The sequence below is a fragment of the Prorops nasuta genome, unplaced genomic scaffold (genome assembly GCF_024137725.1).
Source record: "Prorops nasuta isolate Cenicafe-Biocafe unplaced genomic scaffold, Cenicafe_Pnas_1.2 PNAS00002, whole genome shotgun sequence".
NCBI lineage: Eukaryota > Metazoa > Arthropoda > Insecta > Hymenoptera > Bethylidae > Prorops > Prorops nasuta.
Genome location: NW_027116799.1, coordinates 8354965 through 8377087, shown reverse-complemented (window position 1 = coordinate 8377087; position 22123 = coordinate 8354965). Strand labels below are relative to the sequence as shown.

The following is a 22123-nucleotide window of genomic DNA, read 5'->3' as shown; positions in this document are numbered from 1 at the left end:
GAGGATACAAGGGCACCAAACGTATTTAGAGTATATATGTACATATATATATATATATATAGTAACATTGAAAAACATGCACGAAGAAAGATACGAGAGCGCTTTGTTTTCTCTTGAGATCAGTCGAGAAAACTTCTAAGTTTAATTAATATCTGGTCTGATGAACCGAGGAGAAACAATATTGAGAGTGAAAGAGAGATAGAGAGAGTGAGTGAGTGAGTGAGAGAATGAAATAGATAGACAGATATAGATAGAGGCAAAAGAGCGAGAGACTACCAAACCAGGCGAAGAGTCAGTCAGGCAATGTCACCGTTATGGCATGCACTAATTTAGCGTGCATGCAAGTAAAGATGACACTCTACTAAACTTACCCCTTTGTGTTTTTGCGATAGAGGTTATTAATACTCGAGGATGCAATTTTGTACTTTGACTCAATCTGTAAAATAGAAAAAAGTAGAATATTAGAATTTTGACAGTGGTTGACGGACCATCGTTCTATCCTGCTCGCTTTTTAGATATCATAGCCCGCGTTACGCGTCTCGTGGTATGAAGAAACGGGATGAGGAAGAGAGAAGAGAGATCGAGATGGAGAAAGAGAGAGATCAAGCCGAGTCGCCTATGTCAATTATGAAAAATTGCATTTTCTGGCGAAACGAGAGAGAGAGAGAGAGAGAGAGAGAGAGAGAGAGAGAGAGAGGCGCGTTAGCGAGCTTATATCCGACGTTTTCCACTTTTTTCTTTCATCATCGTTAAACGTTAAATTTCAATTTAAAAAACTGGGATGACCGCCAAGATTCGTATCGCAGTCCTTTGACGGTTCTTCGTGTAATATGGCAAGAAATGAGTTAGTGTACGCACATGTGATCTCTTGGGGGAATTGCATGCGCATTAATATTAATTAGCGAATGGATGAGTGCCACGGATATTAATTATGGTACAGTATATGCGTTTACATGCATGAATAAACTCTTACGTGGTGTATACGCTTGTCTTCGCATAGCGCTCTCGCACATATCGTACAACGACGCGAACTTCAAGTTACTCGTCCCTTAATTTATCGATTTGCTTACTCGAGAAAGAGGATCGTGTCGAAAAGGAGATTTACATTTTAGCGAGTGCCTGAATAATTTTCAAAGAGATGCGAAGAGATCGCGAGGAGGCGGGTAGAGAGTTTGATTTTTCAGTTGTGTAGAAAGAGAAAGAGAAAGAGAAAGAGAAAGAGAAAGAGAAAGAGAGAGAGAGAGAGAGAGAGAGAGAGATAAGGGAGGAATCCTGCGTGAGAGAGTCCTTACAGCGTTGAGGAGTCCCTGGACCGTCGGCGGTGTGACGTGGAGGGGAGTGTAGACGTCCTCGGACTCCTGACGGACGTACAGCATGACGCGTTCCTCGGTATCCGCTGGCCGGAGGTGGGGTGGCTGTTGCTGCAAATGGAGACGGTTGCCCACCCCCGATACGACGGTCCCCGCTGTCAGGGCTGTTTGCTGCACGCCCTGGAGGACCGAGCCTTGAAGCTCCTGCACCTGCATCAGCAAGGAGTCCTTCTTGTCGTGAAGACTACTGAGATTGTCGGGCGGAAAGTGGTTGTGGAACTTCAACGCTGGCAGGCTTGGTCTGCCGCACGCGGGATAGGGGCTGCTGCCACCCGTCTTCAATCCTCCGCTCTCACCATTACTCAGAGACGACGTGTCTGTGTCGCCACCGCCCCCGCCCCCGCCTCCACCACCTCCGTAGAAGCCCGATAACTCCATCGTCGAGAACTGAGAAAAGGAAAACAACTTTACTCTCGTTACGATTTCTTTTGCACGCATACATCGCCATATTTTCCTCTCAATCTCTATCATTCTTATATATATATATATATATATATTAAAGAAAATTTGCCCGACACATGCGACACTTTGCCGGAAATGAGAGCAGAGGATTATGAATTCTGTGGCTTTTCTTTTATATACATACAATATTGCTACTGTTAAGCGATCCTCAAATACCTTGTCTATGGCGTGCTCGGCCGGGGGTGAAAACAGCACTGGTGGCTTGTGAAGATCGACCATCGAGTAAAATTCACTGCGCTCCGTTACGGAATGGTAGAGTTCATCCAGCTTCTTCCTTCCGGTAGCAGTCATTTTCCGTTTCGCTGCTCTCCTCTCTTCGTCGCGCGTCTTTCTCTCCGCTCCCTGAAATTGTCATTTTCAACATTGTTAATCGAGAATATTCTACATATAGATGAAATTTGGTTAAAAATCACTCCTACAGAAATCGATCGGTTTGACCGAAATAATTGACAATAACCTTATCGCAGAATACTTTGATTTGGCAATAACCACGATGGGAGGGTGGCGTGTAGGAGTGTGCGTGAGGGGGTGGTTCCTCGTACGTGTCCACTTGTATGTGCAGCGGTAGACCCTTGACTCCTTTCTGACTGGAGAAATCCGTGCTGAGACACTGCACGGCAACATTGATCTGCAATAGGAGCGGAAGGGTGCATCAGGAAAACGGACAAATTAATCAACTCTCTATAGTCATGAATTAATATCCATTGTTCTTGGGAATCTCAATGCGATTATATTTATTAACGCAAAGAGGGACGAGGAGAAAGAAACGGTTGGAATAAATCTTGATTGAATCGTATATTGTATTGCCTGCGTTACCTTTGCCGAAGACTCGAGTGGGTTCCAGTAGACAGCAATAGCATTGTGAGCAACTTCCTCTATACAGCCCACCAAGCCAACGCTATTCTTCGTGTCTGCAACAATAAGTCTACTGTCAGCTAGCTCTTCGTTGAAACAGAATCGAAATGAGATACAAATTCAACCATCTACCCCCCCCCCCCCCCCCCCATTGAAATACTCTAGATATCCTCTTATAAGATGACAAATCCACCGTAAACTTACTCACTGACGATCGCCTCGGATAGCTTGCGATAAAACGTAAAGAAATGTGGTTAGATCGTGACACTTTACTCGGTGGCTGTTGATGAGTCAACGCATAACGTATATATATACGAACTATATACTACTTTTTTTTCCATGTTTACTCACCGGCGTCGAGAATTCGCTGTTTCACAGAATGCTGTCTGCCGTGCCAGAATTGCCAAGCCTTGATCTCATCCTCGGGACTCTTCTCCTCCCGGAACATCAGCATCACGACGCTCTGAATGAAAATTATATTCTTTAGCTGGTTATAATATGATATATGTATACAGTGTATTTCCGTGAAACACCTTGAAAGATTATCGGCGGCCGCGGAACGGTTCGCGATATCGAAAAAAGAGCTTTCACCGCGAGAGATGAAAAGTGAAAGCGAAATTTTCATCATTTCTAATCGCTTACGTAAGAATTTCTGCAATTTGAGAGAGAGAGAGAGAGAGAGAGAGAGAAGGTGGAATTGTGCGCAGCATGGTTTTGTGCAAACTTTGGAAAATTGGCAAAAGTTTAAGAAAGATTCGCGAGATAGGCACGCAGCATGGCACGCGATTGGCGCGTTTCTGTGTGTGCATGCGTGCGTACGTGCGGTTGCTCGTTGGGGTATATACGCGTAATTTTTCTTGATTCGGGTGAATGGGCGAAGAATTGCTCACTGCTAGAAAATATGGAGCGCGGGGTGAGAGGGATGGACAGTTACGTTTACGCGCGTACCGTTTGATCGCACACGCTTCGACGGCTGATTAGCAATTAACGAGGAAGTCGTAACTCGTCACCGAAAAAAATCGACGCCTTTATCAGAATGGAAATTACTAACGGTGCGCCGTGCTGCCAATTAGAGCCGCGTGAACAAACGGCTACGTTCTCCGACTGGAAAATCTTATGTATAGTACGAACGAAATCTGATTTATTCGACACCCTGATTTTTCAGAAACGCGATGCATCGTCATTTTATTATTATATCCTTTCTCCGATGAATCTTCCACTTTATAAATTTCACTTTAATTTCTCATAGTTTGACGATCGTTCTAACGTGATTCTATATTATATAAAAAGTAACTATTTCGATGGAATATACAAAGAAGTAATGGAAAATTAAAAAATAAAAATCAATAAATTAAATGATGCATTAAAAGAAAATATTGACTTTTAATTGATATAATAAATAAATATATATACCTTAACGGTTTGTCCAGCTTTCAAGAGCGGCTTATCAGGATCAGGCACATAGTCCAATGTGATCCCATAAAACTGTCCCTTATTGATGTACGTTATTCTATCATCCTCCCGTCTTTGAGACGTACTGATAGGCGATTCCAAATGATACTTGAATCCGTAAGCGGAGAATCTATAAAATCGAAAGAGAAACACGGTGTGTCGATGTTACATAAAATTAGCAAGTATATTGGAAGGGGTTTCCGAAAGGAAATGAAATATCTGTCTCGCTGCATATTTTCTATAGATTATATTCACATACACACACACACACACACATATATATATATATATATAATGCTTTCTGACTTTCATTAATGAGAATAAGCTTCCGTCGCGCGTAACGTTTGCCGGACATATTAAAATTGACTCGTGGGAAGCAGAGAGGAAGAAAACGAAGGAGAGCATATATACATAAACGTGTTGTGGAAAAGCTCGTCGGGCAGGTATATATATATATATATATATATATATATACGTATATATCTATCCACAGACACATGTACAGAACACACGGAATGAATATGGCGAAGTAGCGAGCAGAGACAAGAGGACAGAGTTGGCGGGGCTAATCGAGCTTTTTCCTGTCTCGCTTGGTCTATCTGGAGAAGTTTTAACGATATAGCGTGTCGCACGGTTCCCTATTTATCTTTATCTCGACAGACGAGGGGCAGTCGGCGCTTTCGCATTAGAATTTTTGCCTCGCCTTGCCTGCGCGAGCGCGCGCGCGCGCGTCGTGCACCGTGCACCGTGCACACACCGGATAAGCAGAAAAGAGACTCGGAGGGGTGAACGGCCTGAACGACTCCTGGCTCCCGTGGCTAGCTCTTACTGTTGCTATTGCTATTACTCGCCCACATTCTACCTGACAGCTCTGCCTTATTACAACTGTTCTCCATGAAATGTATATGTACACGCGACTCCCGCTGACGCGCTATAATATTCTTCGTACAAATTCTCCGCGCAAACTGACTCCTCTCAAAGACTACCGATTACCATGTCGACAAGACTCTCTCGGACTATCTTCTATTTATCCCGGCCTCTATATATATGTATATGTATACTGACCACAATCCCGGACTTTATCACTGCTTATCATTAGTTTTATTTTCGCTGATAATCCTGGTACGTGTAGTACACGGTATACGTATATGTTACTTTGACGAACAGATATCTCACGAGAGGGGATGAGCTGTGTAATGTGAATTGATATAAATATATAATATATAATGTTGAAATATGTATACTCACATTTTTGGGATTTGTATCTTATCGGCGTCGTTCTGTCTGCCGAAATCGTGCCAGGGCCTCGATCGGGGTGGGTTGGGGTTCGGATTTGGCGTGACACTGGCGGACACCAGAGCTCCTCGCTGCACCTGCGCCTGCGTGTGATTTTGCTGGAGTTGCAACTGCAACGGTTGATGATGAATGACTGCACCACTCTCGAGAACCACCGCGGTTCCGGCGGCATTTCCACCCGAGCACAGCTCCGTATAATCGAACGAGGACTGTAAATCAATAAACGTCTTATTGCAGATATAACAGCCAGACGCAAATTCTCTCTCTCTCTCTTTCTCTCTCTCGAGCGCACGACATAGGCGAATAAATTCTTTCAGCGTTTGAAATCTATCGTGAAATACGACACGAACTAATTCAGTGTGTTTATTAGCCTATTATATCGATATAATAAAAATCATTGCGAAATGCACTATATAGGTATATATATACGAGGTTAAACACGCGTCGAAACTTACGTGGGTGATTAATAATAATTTAATAGACTGTTGGAAAGCACGAATTTCGCGCGATAAATCAATAAGGTCGGGTTAACCAGTTCGTGTGTGTTTTGAGTAATTATTTCGCGATGGGAGGAAAGTGGCGAGGATGATTTATAGCTGGAAGTAAAATCGCCAAAGACCTCATAGGTCTTCCCATCACTTTGAAAACGCTTATGGGAAAGCAGTTATCTCGTGCGTCTGTCGGGGTCTGCGCGTGACATTCGCTTACCACTCTGCAGCATGCGCTTCTCTCTAAATCGTACACGTCGAAAGCGCAGGATGCGAGACGCGCCGCGCGAGAGCTGCTGCTGCGGCTGTCGAGGAACCGAGGAGCGAAAAGACTCGAGAGGGAAATAAATAGGGGAAAAAAGCAGAGGAGGAAGAGTGGAAGCCTTGCGGTCTCGTAAAATTCGCCGCACGCTTTATATATATATATATATATACGTGTTTCCCAATCACTGTCGTTAAACGAGTCGCTTGCTAAACGTTCGACGTTCTTACGTCTTCATGCCGCGACTCGAACAATGAGCACTTTTAATACTGTCTCGAACGACCAACCGCAGAAAGCTACTGCGAAAAGTTCCGCGATATTCGAAAGCATGGCGAATCAGCGGCAAAACCGACCAAAACGCATTGCTCTTTCCCATATAGCTTCCGTAAATTGGATTTCTACATGTGTATATATGTTATATACTACATATATTTATTACTTTACCTTGTCACAATTGTCGTAATAGAGGGAAAACTACCAACGTTCTCCAATATAGAATTTTATCGAAAAGATTTCTAGTGTGTACACCTTGCTCGCGAGTCCCTATGTGTGTGTGTGTGTGTGTGTGTGTGTGTGTGTGTGATTGAATTTAAGCGCCTCTCCACACACACACACACGGTGAAATACCACCAGGATAGTTAAGACGTTATTTAAGAGGAGCATTAACATTCCTACGTGTGGGCTAGACGCGGTCCTCGCCCGAAATGGTTTGCGGTGAAATGGGAATGGAAATGGCTTTAACACGAAATTAAATTCGGTTGCCTTGAATACGAATTAAGATATAGGCGCAGCGTTGTAACGAGAAACGTAAATAATATGACGTAACGAAATGCCAGAACGGGCGCTGTCTTATATACGAGCATCGTTAAGCAGAAACTTATATATATATATATATATATATATATATATATATATAATAATAGCCTTGTAACGAATGCAGGCGAAATCTGGCAGGAATTTTTAATGGAACAGTTGTGATGCACGAGCTCGAGTAAGAGAATCGATTCTCGGTTTAAACTGACGAGAGCTTCGTGGTTTATCATTATTATCGTGCATGTCGAGACTTACCTGGTGGAGCGCCGTAGGTGGATGATGATCCTGTCTAGGTGTGACCGCGTCGGCACCGATTCCAGAGTCCGGGCTGGGAAGATCAACCGTGAGGACTTTGCTGCTACTGGAAGTGGAGCGTATGGCGTGCGTCGTGGCGTAGGAACTCGGTACAATTTCGTACCTCGTGTAGGATGCTGTGTTGGTCGATAACGATGAAGAGCTGGAGGACGCCAGAGGCGGAAGTGCATCGTTGGCCACGTAGACCGTGGCCTCCTGGTGCAATCCCGGATTACTGCCGTTTCCGGTCCCCGTGGATGTCGAAGTGTACGCGCCAGACTGCAATCTGGGACTGCAGGACGTATACGGATCGTAAGGACTGCCGTACTGCTGCACCTGGAAATCATCCGCAACGATCCATCCTTGTTTAATCTCGCACATATCCCAAAAATTACGCAAGCACCTTTTTATGCCAATGGCTGATTAATAACGATAACTTTTAACCCATCGAATAACCATACTTGGCCTCTCTCGCGTATTAACGTCTCGTTACGCAACGCAGCGGAGCGTTACGCAAGAATATATATATATATCCCGGGCAAATTAAAGAGTTTCATTAGTAATTATTTGATTTGATAAAAAAGTCTTTTTTATCCAGCGAAGCGTGTGGATATGTAAAACGCATATATACATATATATCTTTGTGTTCGCGAGTTATTGGATGCAGGGACTGGCTTGGCTTACCTGTAGTTGGTGCTGATGGTGGTGATACATTCCAGGAGGCGTCGGACTGTCCGGCTGTGCCTGTTTGTGGCGTTTGCTGGACTGGGCCCCGCGAGACGAACTGAGGTCCTCGGGTTCCCGCTTGACCCCGGTGATGCCGCTCGAGGAGCCGTCGTGGCGCAGGGACTGCGGGCTCAGCGGAAGTGGGAGCCCACCCTGGAGGCTCTGCCCGGGACTGTGAGACTGCTGGTTGTACTGGTGTAGGAAATGATGCAGCTCCCCTCCCCCGGCACCTTCGCCGCTTTCCATGCGATTCGTCGAACCAGGCCCCGGGCCCGAGCCTGCCTCTTGCACCAGCAGCTTCTGCCCCATCACACCCCTTTCGACACAATTCAAACTTTTCATTAAAATTCATTTCCTTATCTCTCATCTCTCTCTCTCGCATTCGCCAACTCAAGGACGCGTGTCGAATGTACCCTTGCACACTATATCCTTCCTAATGCGTATATATATATATATATGCATATACAGAGTACATCGAATGACAAAGATTTCTTTGATCCTTTCTGCTTGCCACAGTGGCCGCGATAATCAGGCGATAAACAAACGAATTTATATATTAGATCGGAGGAGGGATTTTACTAACGAGCTCCGGGTAAACGCGCCGATCACATTTACGATCGAGCGTGGACTCGCTCGAAACGTATCGAAAGGGCCGTGCACGCTGCGTTATAAACGCAGTGGCGAATAATAAGGTGCGTCATTTCTCACATTAATTATGAGCGCTGACGATGAGGAATGCAGCCTGGCGACAGGCATCCCATATAAAGTCTCTTATCAAGGCGAAAATTGATTCGCACCGTGCGACGATAATTCTCCTTTTGCCACCAGCAACAAAAGTGCATCTGCCGAAATCGGCAATAAAAGTTTTGCGAGGAAGAAACGCGACACGCGATTCGTCGTTGAATCGCTCGGTGAGTCGGGTTTTATGCCAAGTAGTTAACATGTTATATTTAGCATGATAATGCGTATCGACAAAGCGCGAGACCCTTATAAACTGCCAAGGTGCTCTCGGTGCATGCGAGATCTTTTTCTCCTTTTTTTTCCTCCTCTCTCTCTCTCTCTCTCGGAAAGTCGAGGCTACCTACGACGCTCCTTGCCTCTCGACTGTGGCGAACATCATCGCTCTCTGTGATACCTACCCTACGGTCAGATGCACCCGTACAATACCTTCTTTTTTACACTTGATACCTGATCCCCCATCCTCTCTCTCTCTCTCTCTCTCTCTCGCGCACTCTCTCATCTCATTGTACTCCCCGCTATTCGAGATTTTTTCCCGCAACAGACCTGCGTCACCACTAAACAAATAACCTGGCGATATACCGATTCTTCCAGAGAAATGCCACAGTTTCTCTTTTAATTCTCGAGTACGTTTCTTTCTATCCTAGAAAAATATCTCGTAAAAAAAAAAATACTTTCATAGTTAAAATTTATTATATTACCAGTTTTACGAGAAGAAAGTTTCCAGTGCTATATATATATATATATATATATATTAATAGAGGCCGCTGTGCAAATGATTTCGCAGGGAGAATAAATGACAAAAGAGCGATAATCGAATCAATTGGATTGATTTTTTGTGCAACGCTGTCAATTGAGATTCAAAGGGATTTATCCGGTGTGTTTCGCGACGCGTCATCACCTTCATTGGCGGACGAAGCGGTGAAAAAGGCACGCATGGAGGAGAAAGGCAAACGGGAAGAGTCGGGTTCCCGCTGGGTTCTTTTTTTTTCACCGGGGTTGCGCATCTCAAACGGGAAGAAATCTGTCATAACCCCAGGCTAGACGGGAGAACCTTTCCTCATGAATTCGGCTTACGTGAAATGGATCCGCGCCTACGGCGTGCTATTCGCTGCCAGCGAGTAATGCGATGCTAATCCGTACTCGAACGATGTGAATTTGCCATTCGGAGTCACTCTCCTCCGGAGCCGTCCAAATAATGCTCGAGGAGCCTATCTTCCTTTCCCCGTCATATCCTCTGTACCAACTTGGTACATATATATATATATATATATATATACATATATATACTACGCACCAACGACGATAGCCCCGAATTAAACAGCCCAACCGATTTTTACGATCGCGTTCTATATGTATAAGCGATCCAACGGCGGTAAACCGGCTCCGAATTATTATCCTCCGCATTTCATTTTATTTTTCTCCGATTCTGCGCCAATCTTGTACGATAATCGATCTTTAACGATCTCTCGCGAATGACGATTCGCCGTTTCTAGGAATTTCCCCGATAATCATCCAGCGCAGCTCTCGCGTATATATATATATATACTCAGCTGCGTGTGTGTATATAAAGGGGACTGGAGAAGCTTTCGAAGGAAAGAATCCTCGAGATATTCCACGTATATAATACTTGGAAGCGAATAATACAGCCGCGCTACACCGAAATTCAGACGATTACCCGCAATTACGAGGAGTATGCTAATCCTGTCGAGGATTCGTGAGTCGGAGCGATCGAGACACACGTAAACGAGATCTCGTATGTACCATTTATGCTATATCCTGTATACGTAGCGTGGAGATGGATGGGAATAACACTTGGCTGAATTTCTCCACACGAGGAAAATAATATTATTATGAATCCTTGCAGTCGCGTCAGCTGCTTAATATTAATGGACGAGAGTGTTTGATATTTTATCGCGAATTAAATCCTGCGTGGAATTTGGATTTTGCGAGCGAGTCGAATGTACGAGTTCATAAACGACGCTCGCAATTTTCTATATATATGTATACGTTGGGAGTTGCAAGTTTACGTCCGTCGTCATTGGCGCAATTAGGCGCTTACGAACAAGCAAAATCGACGACAAGACAGTCGCGCGCACTCTGTGGAGGTCGCGGGGTCAGCCAGAGGTCACAACACGTATATACGCATCCAATAACTCGGGGCTTCGAGTATCGCCGCGAGAGTCTCCGGATCTCGCGCGATTATTATCGCAAAAATACACGCTGCGACACGTTCTCCACGTTTATCGCGGAAGAGGAAAACGGGCTGTAAAATTTTCTTTGTCAAATTGCGATAATGGACTACATAAATTCAGAAAAATTCATCAAACCTCGTAGTAAACTACGACGACCGATAGTATAATATAACGGATGCCAACGAACGATAAGAAATTTGTCATTCCCAATAAGATAGAAACGCATCGCAGAGCTTGGAAGGTTGCAGAGTCTGATTAATCGAGTGAAATTTGCCGGTGACTTACGAAACGAAAGAAATCTATTTTCGGCCAAAGGGGATGCCTCTGTATACGTATATATATATATATATACATATATATAAGGTTGTTTCATTATGTTACGGGGTTAGACCGCAGAATCACCGCTGGTTCGCGCCGTGCAGTCGAAGGAAACTCGTTTGGTGGCCAGAGTGTAGTATGCGGTTGCTGCAGGTTATTCGAAGCTTCGCGCAAGATACCGCAAGATTCGTGCGGAACCGGAATTAGTATTAATTTATCACATCCAACAGGACTGTCAGCGGTGCACGGAACAACGCGTTCCTGCTCCACGAAAAGCTATTTCGCATTCGAGAAACCGGTAACGGATTGCACGTGAGCTTAACTCCAACAACCACTCGGAGTATATCGATTTTTTCCCTAGCTATATAGGTAAAAAGCTCTAATGCGCACAATGCGACGATTAATCTTCATTGATTCAGCTGGACGGATCGCAACGTCCGGCTCGATTCATCAGAAATCGACCCAAGTCGAATGTCTCCTATATATATATATATATATGACACGATTGTGCGTCTTGAGTTCGAATATATGGCACACGAGCCACTGTGTACACGCGTGAGATTTACTCGAAACTCGACGGACAGGTCCGAGGAGCTTCCATTTTATTATTATTGTCTTTACATATTTTTTTCTTTCTCGCGTACGGAGCACGCGCGCTGGTCAAACGGGACGATGATGGTTATAGCTGTGTATAGTATAATAATACCGCGTTGGTATATATATATATATATATATATACAGAGCTGGCACGAGGCACCTGTACACGGCCCGTTGCCGCGAGAGAAACGCACGTGCCGTACGGACAAATTTCAAATGCCAACACAGCAGCAACGCGCACGCGCTTTTAAACTTATTATGTTAGAGACTTCTCACGCTCGTTACGCCACTTTCCGTGTCTTGCCTCTGCTCCGCTTTATTCTCGGAAATATTCCATTATTGCGTTTCGAAAACCTCCATCGTATAGAGCGAGGAGTAGGGACGCGAGATCCACGCGGAAAGAGTTCTTTGATCCGGCTTTCTACCCTCGTAGCTACTTCTTCTTCTTCGAGTCCCTCCTTCTCCTCCTCCTTCCACTTGCTCTTGAAATATTTATAAGGATTCCCCGTACTCGAGATCGTTTATGGTCCCCGACTCAACAGGAATCCAAATTGATTTACCAATTTCTCTCGATAATGATTCGGTCGTCCGTTTCACGGCTCGATGAATCATTTATTTGCTCGTATAGTTATTTCGTACTTTCTTTATTTAATAATTAAGGAAAGAATTAACAGAGTTACATCGTTTTATCTTGGAATGAAATAATATACAAACGTATAAGATTTTTCCTGCAATCGCTTCTCTCGAAGGATTTTAAAAGATTGCGTTGAAATTTACTAATATTCGCGAGTCTCGCGGCTTCAGGATCAAAAGGGGGAGCAGGCCGAATGACCCGAAGAAGCACGCATGTACAGCTGTCACCGATTCTCCCGCTTCGAATACCGCAATTAATCACTCTTATATCGTCGAAACACGCGAGTCTTATCACTGGAACATCCTATACAGATACTCCTTCGTTTTTGCTGTGAGAAATTTTTGATCGAGCGAGAGCTCGCCGGTGTATATCGAGGAGAGTATATATATATATATATATATATATATATATATATACGATTACGCGAGGCGCTCATATTAACAACCTCCAGATCCTGCTTACAGCATCCATCGACGACAACGGTAATCTAAGAATCGCGTTGCTAAATATCTTTATCGTGTTTCTCGAGGAATTTTTAGAAACTCGTGCACGGAGAGGAAAGAAAATTGTGCGTGTGGGGCTGATCGCGAGTTGGCTTGTAAAACGAGCGTGGCATTGTCAACGCGGTGGATCGCGAAACTTGCTTTCGTAAGAATGGCTATAATATATATATATATATAGTAGACTATACGTACGATATAAATTTGAAGAAACAAGACTAGGCTAGACGGATGTACGACGGTGGAAGGTGGAGCGAAAACGGGGCCTGCCACTGCCACGTCTCCGCTTCAGAATCTGGTTATTCAGGCCCGTTTCGTTTTACGACGTGACGCACGGGGGCCTTCCCGTCAGGTGGGTCATAGGGCGCAGGTTACAGAGCAGATTTTCGCCTCGATAGCCAAAGAAACGAGAAATCGCTGAGAGACTTTTGAGCGAGTCAAACCGCTTGAATTCGACCCCTGGCAGACCTTCCTCCGACTCTCCATTGTACGCGCATATATATACACGTCCTCGCCACTTTGTCGCGCGACGAATAGCAAGATCGTAAAGCACCGGACGCGTCTAGCGCCGCCCGGCTCGTTAGCTCGCTTGTAATCGCGTCAGCCATGTTTCCTGCACCAGTTTACACCATGCTACACATTTGCCTTTATGTCTTGTGTTATACGCATATATATATATATATATATACTCTTGGTCTTTTTCGAGTTACGAAAAATGCTTCATTCTAGATTCACTCGTTATGTATATATATATATATAATAGGGAGATCTCCCCGGAGGCGTCTGGACGCGTCAACGCGATGTGAATTTCTCGAGGAAAGCAAATGGAGCGTTTTGGATCGATCATGCGAAACGATCCGCGGTCCGCGTGGTATAATAAGCTCCAATTCCATTTCCCAATGCGTAATACATCCTTCGTAACTATGGAGTAGCTCGGAGGTAATGATACAGTATCGCGTGTCGCGGTCAAAGCTACATTTACATTTTGTACGAGCGCGAATCGCAATTTGCGAAGCAAACGCGTCGGGCCGCGTTCACAGTTGCACTACTCGTCGAGCGAGGTTCAGGGGTCACCGGGACCAAGTAACGAGGCTGCTAGCTCGTAAAACGGTCACTTCCGGTCGCTTCTGTCAACTCCAGATTATAGACACGACGAACCTTGCCTAGGAACCAGTTGTACCTTTGCTCCTTCACGTGCCGCAAGCGCAATAATCGACCTACGTGACTATACTACTTTCCTCGGGGGATTTTCTACTTTCGAGGAAACCCCTTATTCTGCCTTCCGCGTTAACTCTATTCTTTTTGTATACGAAATTATAAATTTCTCCGGAGAAATTGTGAAAGGAGGGGGGGAGGGGGAGTCTATATAAAAACGTTCGGTTAATTTTTCTTTGTCCCCAGCACTCTGGAAATGTACATACATATATATATATATATATATATATACAAGAGTGAGTATATAATAGCAGCAGCAAAATTGATAGAGATACACTATACAGTAGGATACACATAGTATATACACATATACGTGTGGGCTTGTTATTGTCGAGTACGCGATGGGATCTCATCCGAGTAAAGGAACGAGGCAGCTGGATTTCTCTTATTCGAGTTCGAGAGGGAAGCTGCGTGCAGGCAAACGCATATCGCGCTTGTCGCTAACGCGTACGGGCGTTTAGATTAAGGCAGCGATCGCGGACAGCTGGGAGTCCAGTTTTACTGCAGCGGCTCGCTGTGAAACCGTACGCCGATTCCACTCGGCTCGCCATCCTATCCTATACGCGTATAAGTGTACTACTACCCCATGTGGCGAGTCTCTTAACTGACTCTCCCATTAAAGCACAACTACCGTCCGACTTATCTCACTCTCACCTTCGCTACCCCCTTAACTTCAAAATATTACAGGAAAACAAAAGACGAGAAGAAGAAGAAACACGCGGTAGCGTGACTGTATCGATAGATAAATTTTGCAATTACACGGAAGCGTTTCTGGATTGGATCGTGGTGCAATTAACGAAGCCAGTCGTGGAACTCCTGAAACGGTATATATAGTACATATATAAGCGGGTGTCGCCGCGATTACGCAACTTCGCAGATCGAATTCCGGACTGCTCCTCGTTAATTAGCGCCTTCAATAAATTCGTGACTTTTCCAGTTTAACGAACGGTAAAGTATCGTCTCGACCAGTCTATTGATAAAGCGGTTATAGACGCGTCAAGTACGTATGGCGTATACCGCACGTGTATATGGTATAATGCGTATATATATATATATATCGAGGAAATTGTGCCGTTTTCACGCTGATGAGAGTAAATTACGACAAAGTTGCATCGACTGTTATCACCGCCCTCGGAGATGACCGCTTAACAACTTTTTATAGAAAATCCTCTCTGTTTATGCATACATGTATATATATATATATATATATATACACGTTTTGGAGAAAAAGGATATGAAAGATGATCGTACAAGCGTTATACTTTCCGTCGTATATGGAAAGAGCGAAAAATGTGGTGAAAAACGTCTTACGTGGTAATTTCTGTAAAAATAGAGGCACAAAAGTGTAGGAGAGCTTGGAACGTACAAGAGTAAAAGGAATGCGCGGGTTTTGCACACTTTTCCCGCAGTCTCTCTGTACACGCCGGGACCTCGGTATCGGTTACTAATAGATAGAATATATGTGACTGGTGGATACAAGCTTTAAATAGCGTGGATGGTGTTGAGTTGTCGGACTGCCGCATGCGCCAACGCAAACTCTCGTGTAGCAAGAATTAATAACGTAAACACTCGTGCCTTGGGACTTGTCACCGGCTCGTGTTTCGCAAAGTTCAAAAGTCCTGGACGTTCGCGCGCCCTTCGATCTTTGCAGCAGTTGTCGTTGCAGGATGACGATGATGCGGTGGCTTTCTATATATATATATATATATACATATATTCTGAACGAGAGAGTCTCGCTTCGGAGCATCGAGACACGTTTTTTCCTCGCGTATTATTCGTATCGGTAGCAGGATCCCTTCGCAAGGTATCTATATATACGTGTGTAGAGTACGAAGGAGACACAATGAAATTGGATCAAATACGTCCGAGTCTCGATATCGAGATTCGGGAGGAGAGTTAAAAGACGAGGAACGGAGGATGCATGGATAACGAGAGGAAGGGAGACACGCGCTTTTAACGATCCACCGGCGTACAAATTGTGTAGATGTTATCGGTGAGAGTGTGAGGGGAGAGGAGAGATCGAGCAGTTCTTAAGAGTGCGAGAGAGAGAATATGAGTGAGAGATGCGAAGGAAGATTAGGGCAGAATCTTCCCGCAGGGTGACGCTGAGAGAAACTTTTCCTGTGACGATGTTATGGCGTCGCTTCATCTTACACACACACACACACACACGCGCGCGCGCGCTCGTACAGAGAGAATTCTACACTTGCATCAGCGTTGCAGAGTTTAATTCCGGGGCTTCGATGGCTGTTGTTGAATCGGTACGTTGAGGATTCTCAACAGTAAATTACAAAATATGCTAAGCGGGCGATATAAATCAAAAGTAGGGCCGCAGCCAGAGCAGGGGTGAGTCGTAGCGGCGAAGGGGTCCTTGGCAGGCCGAAACGGGAGACCCCTATCCTACGGGACTCGCCCTGGCGGCCTCTCTCACGAGACACCTTTGGCGCGCCGTGCAGTTTGCAAACCGAGCAAATGGACCGGAAGAATCTCCGCGGGAGGTGTAAATAAGCCGGATATGATATATCTCTGCCGCAACGATGCGCGCTAATTAAACTCCATGCGTGAAATGCGAAAGAGCCTGACACTCCGCTGCTACCGATTTATGCTACTCCGAGGGTATTAACAAAATAGCCTGGATAATAACCGGGATGCTCAGGAATTACTGCTGATTTATGCCATTCTGAAAACATTAACAAAGTCGCTGGGATAATAACCCGGTTCTCTGCCTAGTCTCTCCCTCCCCCCCCCCCCCCCATTCTCTCACTCCGCGCGCATCACCTCTCGTTTTCTTCCACGCTCGATAATGAAGATAGCCGAGCGATCGAGATGCGCAAAAATGGAGAAAAATAATCGCGCCTACATCCTTGATAAAACCCAAGAAATTAACCATGATCTACTGTATGGCAAAACGACAGGCAGAAGATTCTGATTGGCGGAAATAACGCGCGTATGCACAGGATGTTCTATATAGAGTCTCTTGAATAAATAAGTGCGATTCTGCATAAATCGAATGAAGATTGTTTATAAGAGGAAATTGAGTTTTTATTTCGATGAATTTGGCGAAGCTTGCCGGAGAACGTCTCAATACAGCGTGTTGAGGTGGTGGTAGAGGGAGCCTAGTCGCGTGGATCGAGCGAGGAAGCCGCGAGTTTGCTCCATTACCGATTTCTAGCTGCGGATTTACGGTCATAATTCACGGAGCACGCGATTACGCTATTACACGGAGCGCCGAGTGCTAATCGAGGCACCGGGGAATTCTTTGGCGCGGTTGCGCCCGTTCGGAACATCGCCTATCCCGTGCTATCCTGCAGGGATTCGCGTTAATCGAGTCCTACCGAGCACCAACCGGCCCCTTTACGACGCGATCCCGCTTCTAAATTAAGTGCGCCCGTAAACAGCGACTGCATAAAGAAGCCGTGAGTTTAGCTTTTAGTCCGCGATATTCCAGCAAATATCTTTGAATTATATATTGTAACGCACGTGAATCTATATACATATATATATATATATATATATGTATGGGTACTGCAGCTTGATGTCGTAGAAAGAGGGAGAGAGATTATTATACCCTTAGGATTTCGTGCCTCGCAATAACTATATATATAATAGCTAGGGATGAAACCGTACGTATCGTTCCTCGTAGCATTATCGCTGTTCGCTGCTGTAATATGCCTTATTGCGATTGGTATGCTAATTTTCATCATTAAGAACTATATGTGCATTATTTCATCTGTCAGCCAATCGAATCGCGATAGTCTCATCGAGATAATCCGCGCGCTATTTATACAAAGCTAACTAAAAAATATAATTACATATGCTAATGCGATATTTTTCAATCGTATCGCTCGATAATTGAGCTCTTCCTGCTGACGTAGCGGCAGATAAGATAGAGGTTGAGAGAAAAAACCTAAAATAAATAAAGTCTCCTGCACCGAATCGCGCAGCGTCTCATCGTCAAATGGAGCGATCGAAATTTAGAAAATTTCTCCATACACGCGCGGTCGTTAAGCATTCCAAATGCTCGTATGCTTTTTTATCGTGCAGTTGCCGGGGACCGCGAGCTCTTTACGCAATAACTGTCACGAGCAAATCTCACTTTACGATCCGGCAAGATTTACTCATCCTTACAGCCGTCGATTTATGAAATAAAGTTTTTCGTAGAAAATTGACGAAAAAAAAGACAAAAAAAAGGATGGATGAAAAACTTGGCGAATGCGAGGATGAGTGATTTTTTGTCGAGTCGAGTGGACGTTAGAGTAGGAAAATTGAAGAAAAAAACTTACGTGGACCATAGCTCGTGAGTGGGTGGGAGTTTGACGTCAGCGGTGGATTTTTCGGGGAGCTTGTAGTACTCGTAGACGTAGGAGGCAGCCGGGTCGTCCCCGTGACCGGCGACCGTCGTGACCTGGTGCTGCTGCTGAAGGTTTAGCATGGCAGCGGTTGCGACGGAGAGCGGATGCTCGCAGTAGGCACGCCAATCGCCCTCCATACCCTGCACCTGTACCTGAACGGCGGCAACCCTCTTGTGGACCTCGGCAGGGTCGGTGCCCTCGGCGCCGCTTTGCAGGGACTGCGCCGCCGCCTCCTCCGCTCCCAACTCCTCCTCCTCCTCCCCTGGATCACGTTGTTGCTGCTGGCCCCCCACGTAGCTCTGTTGCTGCGCCTGTTGCTGATCCGCGGACTCCTCGCCGCCGCCGCCGCCGCCGCCTCCGCTCACTACCACCGTCCCTCCGTTCGTGTCCTCCTCCCCTGCACGGCTACGTCGTCTGTTAACAAATCAATAAACACCAGCGCTTATTAACCGAGCCTTTGACTCTTGCTATTATTATCAAGCCCATAAATAACGCGATTTATATGTCCAATAAACTTGCCACCCCCCCTCCTCCTTTCCCCCATTTTCTCTCTCTCTCTCTCTCTCTCTCTCTCTCTCTCTCTCTTTTATCAAACAACAAAGACCACATCGCACACGCGCGATTATAAAGTTAGAAATGATTGCATCGATCGCGCCTTTTACCAAGAAAATCATATATGTATATATAAACAGGTATAAACATTTCAAATTTAATCGTTAATAAAGTATTCCGCGCTTATACGCGGGAGAAACGCATCGTGGGGCAGATTTATTTTGATGCGATGGGATAAAAAGAGGGGAATTTCTGTGTGTGCAGCGGGGTGCAGGTTGGAGGGGGAATTCGGTTGTGCAATAATATTGGCGCGAGGGGAAGGTTGAGCGAGCCTCGCGCGCCGCGCGCTCGGTCTTTTTCGAAGGTCACGGCTAGAGGCACACACGCGGCACACTCGTGGAATAACTGTTAGAAATAACCGGCTGCTGCGCCGGCAAGCCGATAAATTACACCTCGAGCCATCGAATTTATCAATTAACGATAATCGCGGCGCATAAGCGGCCAGGATGATTCCTCAATTTAGCAATGGCCACCACGACGCGACGGTCGGGCTTTCGCACAGTGCTCCTTCGTAATTTATCGCTCCCATACGTCGCGCTATATATACACGTATACGACTGTGAATTAAGCTTACGCGAGCTTTTCCTCCGAGTACCATTCGTGCCCGGATATTTGTCACCGTTCCTCCTCTTCTTCATATACACGCGCTTATTGCGGGATTCTCTTATTCGTCCCCAAAGATTCATCAGGTATTTCCAAGCGGTTCTCCAGCGTCTCTCGATCAGCCACGAAGAAACGTCGCTGAAACCCTGCGAGGCTTCTCTCCCTAAATACTCTGTTAAAATACGACTGTCGTCGTTACGATCTCTCTTGCTAGTGCAGCCAATTTGCCACAAACCGAATTAATATTATTGCTATATATATATGCTAAATTTCTCCTATATTATTTAATATATAGAAACTATGGAAATAAAGTTAACGAGTTGTGCAAACAAAAGTTGGCAGAACGAAGTTCGCAGCGGTACGCAAGGAGGAGAATCTTATTTTATAATAATTACACATCTGCGTGCTCACCGTGGAACGATACCAGCTACCAACTAATATCGATGCGTGTTCGCTCGATGATTTAACTTCATGCTCGGCGCGCGGCCAGATAAGATCGGACGGACATCGAGAAACGCAGCCGAGGCATCGACGATTTGAATTTTTTTTCTCACGTGCTTCTCCCAGTGATCATAGCCAATTATATCGCACATCATCGCGCTCTATCTATACTGAATTCTTGTTAAGAAGCCTCATTACATTTGTTCCATTGAAAATCACCGATCCTTTGTCGATGCTTCTACATATATATATATATATACATATATATATATATATATAGTGTATTGCTATATGCCGATGGATCGTAGGCGTTCGAGTAGCGCATTATTTCTGCTTCCCTCAATGATAAAGCTGAGTAGCAGTCTCTCAAAGCTCTCCTCAACTTTGAAGGCAGATGCTTGGATGTAGGTATACCTGTATGTATACACATATATATACTTGATATGCGAGGAGAAGGAACGAGCAAGGTGGCTCGCACCGCGTACCTATCGCTATATAGAGAGTCACAATCACGAAGATTAATTATTATAAACCCTTTGCCTTTTGCCTACAGTCATCAATTTATACTCTACGCGGATCCCAATTCCAATCCCAATCCCGGTCGCGTATGGAATAAAGCCTCATCCTCTCTAATTTATGCATGTCGAATCAATCTCCTTCCTTCTGCTGCCCCCCCCCCCCTCCCCACTTTCTATCTCTCTTTTAGGCTCAGTTAGTCTCTACTTACGATGACTAACCCCCCACCTCTAGAGGCTCCTCTGCACCTGGACAACCGTTGCCCCTCTGGTACCCCCCGATAATGAGGACCCGAGCTATCCTGTGCAAATATTTTCCTCCCATTCTGTTTGCACAGGCATGAACCAGAGAGATTCCGAAGAGATCGAGCGAACTGCAAGGTGGTGAGCCAATCTGGTGCAACCACCGCTTGCTTATCTCACTACTAGATCTTCCTCTCTCTCTCTCTCTCTCTCTATATATATATATATATATATATATATATATATCTGTATATTACCTATGCAGCGAGACAATGAATTTCTTCGTGATCGCTAAGGCGAGAATTTCCTAGCCCCAGACTTGTGTAAACACAGCTCTAGATTATTGTGCCTGCATGCCTCTGTCTGTACTGCTCTATAGACGTATTCAATGAAATTTCCCATTCTCCAATTAATAGTCAGTGGAGCAAAAAGAAGAAAAACTTGTAATTTTTTGCAAGAATAAATATTCGCACGTTTATCGATTAAAAGATCGCGACTATAAGGTTGGATAAATAATTGAAATACAGACGTGTCAAAATGATAGGTAAAAGATGGCGTATATCTGAAAATACTTCAGTGCGTTAAGCTGTTTCATATAAACATATACACGCATTCCAACAGCTATACACAAGTTTGCTTTCGCCTAGGTCTCCACAAGTAAATTTATTCCCCGGCATTAAGGCAGACGTTTCGTGATAAATGAAATAGCAACAATGTCTGAAAGGCAGTTTTCAGAGAATTATAGAAATTTCATGGAAATTTAGCGAATACCTTTGTGATTAATGGAGGATTCGCTGGCTAAAAGTGGATTGATGCCGCGAAGAAATAAACATCGATCGAGGCAGAGCCGATGAGAGAGAGAGAGAGAGAGAGAGAGACAAAGTTCGAAGCGGAATATAATACCAGATATACCATCAAAAACAAAGTGGCAGCTACAGAGTCGAAGAAAAAAGTCCATCGCTCCACTGCAATTCACGCTATTCCTAAGACGAGTCGTCCTACGAGGAAAACACGACACGTTTAGCGATAAACGCTCGTGTTCGATTCCCCAGGCTTTTTGACATTTTTCCGACGAAACGGACGTGGATAAAAGCTGATAATTAGCGAGGATAAGCGAGGTGGGTATGGTTTATGAGATTAGA

The 22123-nt window shown here is 44.9% G+C and overlaps 1 protein-coding gene across 4 annotated transcripts in view; it reads right to left on the bottom strand.

The window, feature by feature from the left end:
• Positions 1-22123, bottom strand: part of grh (grainy head) — a 79596-nt gene that overhangs the window by 4354 nt on the left and 53119 nt on the right. For 2 of the 4 annotated variants that reach the window (XM_066735624.1, XM_066735649.1), the window contains 11 exons: positions 18499-18981; positions 7977-8334; positions 7254-7628; positions 5388-5644; positions 4101-4269; positions 3039-3150; positions 2649-2743; positions 2290-2460; positions 1989-2174; positions 1293-1757; positions 372-436 (listed from right to left, as the gene is read on the bottom strand). In XM_066735624.1, the coding sequence (XP_066591721.1) occupies positions 372-436; positions 1293-1757; positions 1989-2174; positions 2290-2460; positions 2649-2743; positions 3039-3150; positions 4101-4269; positions 5388-5644; positions 7254-7628; positions 7977-8334; positions 18499-18981 (2736 nt within the window). The remainder of the gene's footprint in view (positions 1-371; positions 437-1292; positions 1758-1988; positions 2175-2289; positions 2461-2648; positions 2744-3038; positions 3151-4100; positions 4270-5387; positions 5645-7253; positions 7629-7976; positions 8335-18498; positions 18982-22123) is intronic. The other 2 variants (XM_066735635.1, XM_066735645.1) reach the window with 2 other exon arrangements.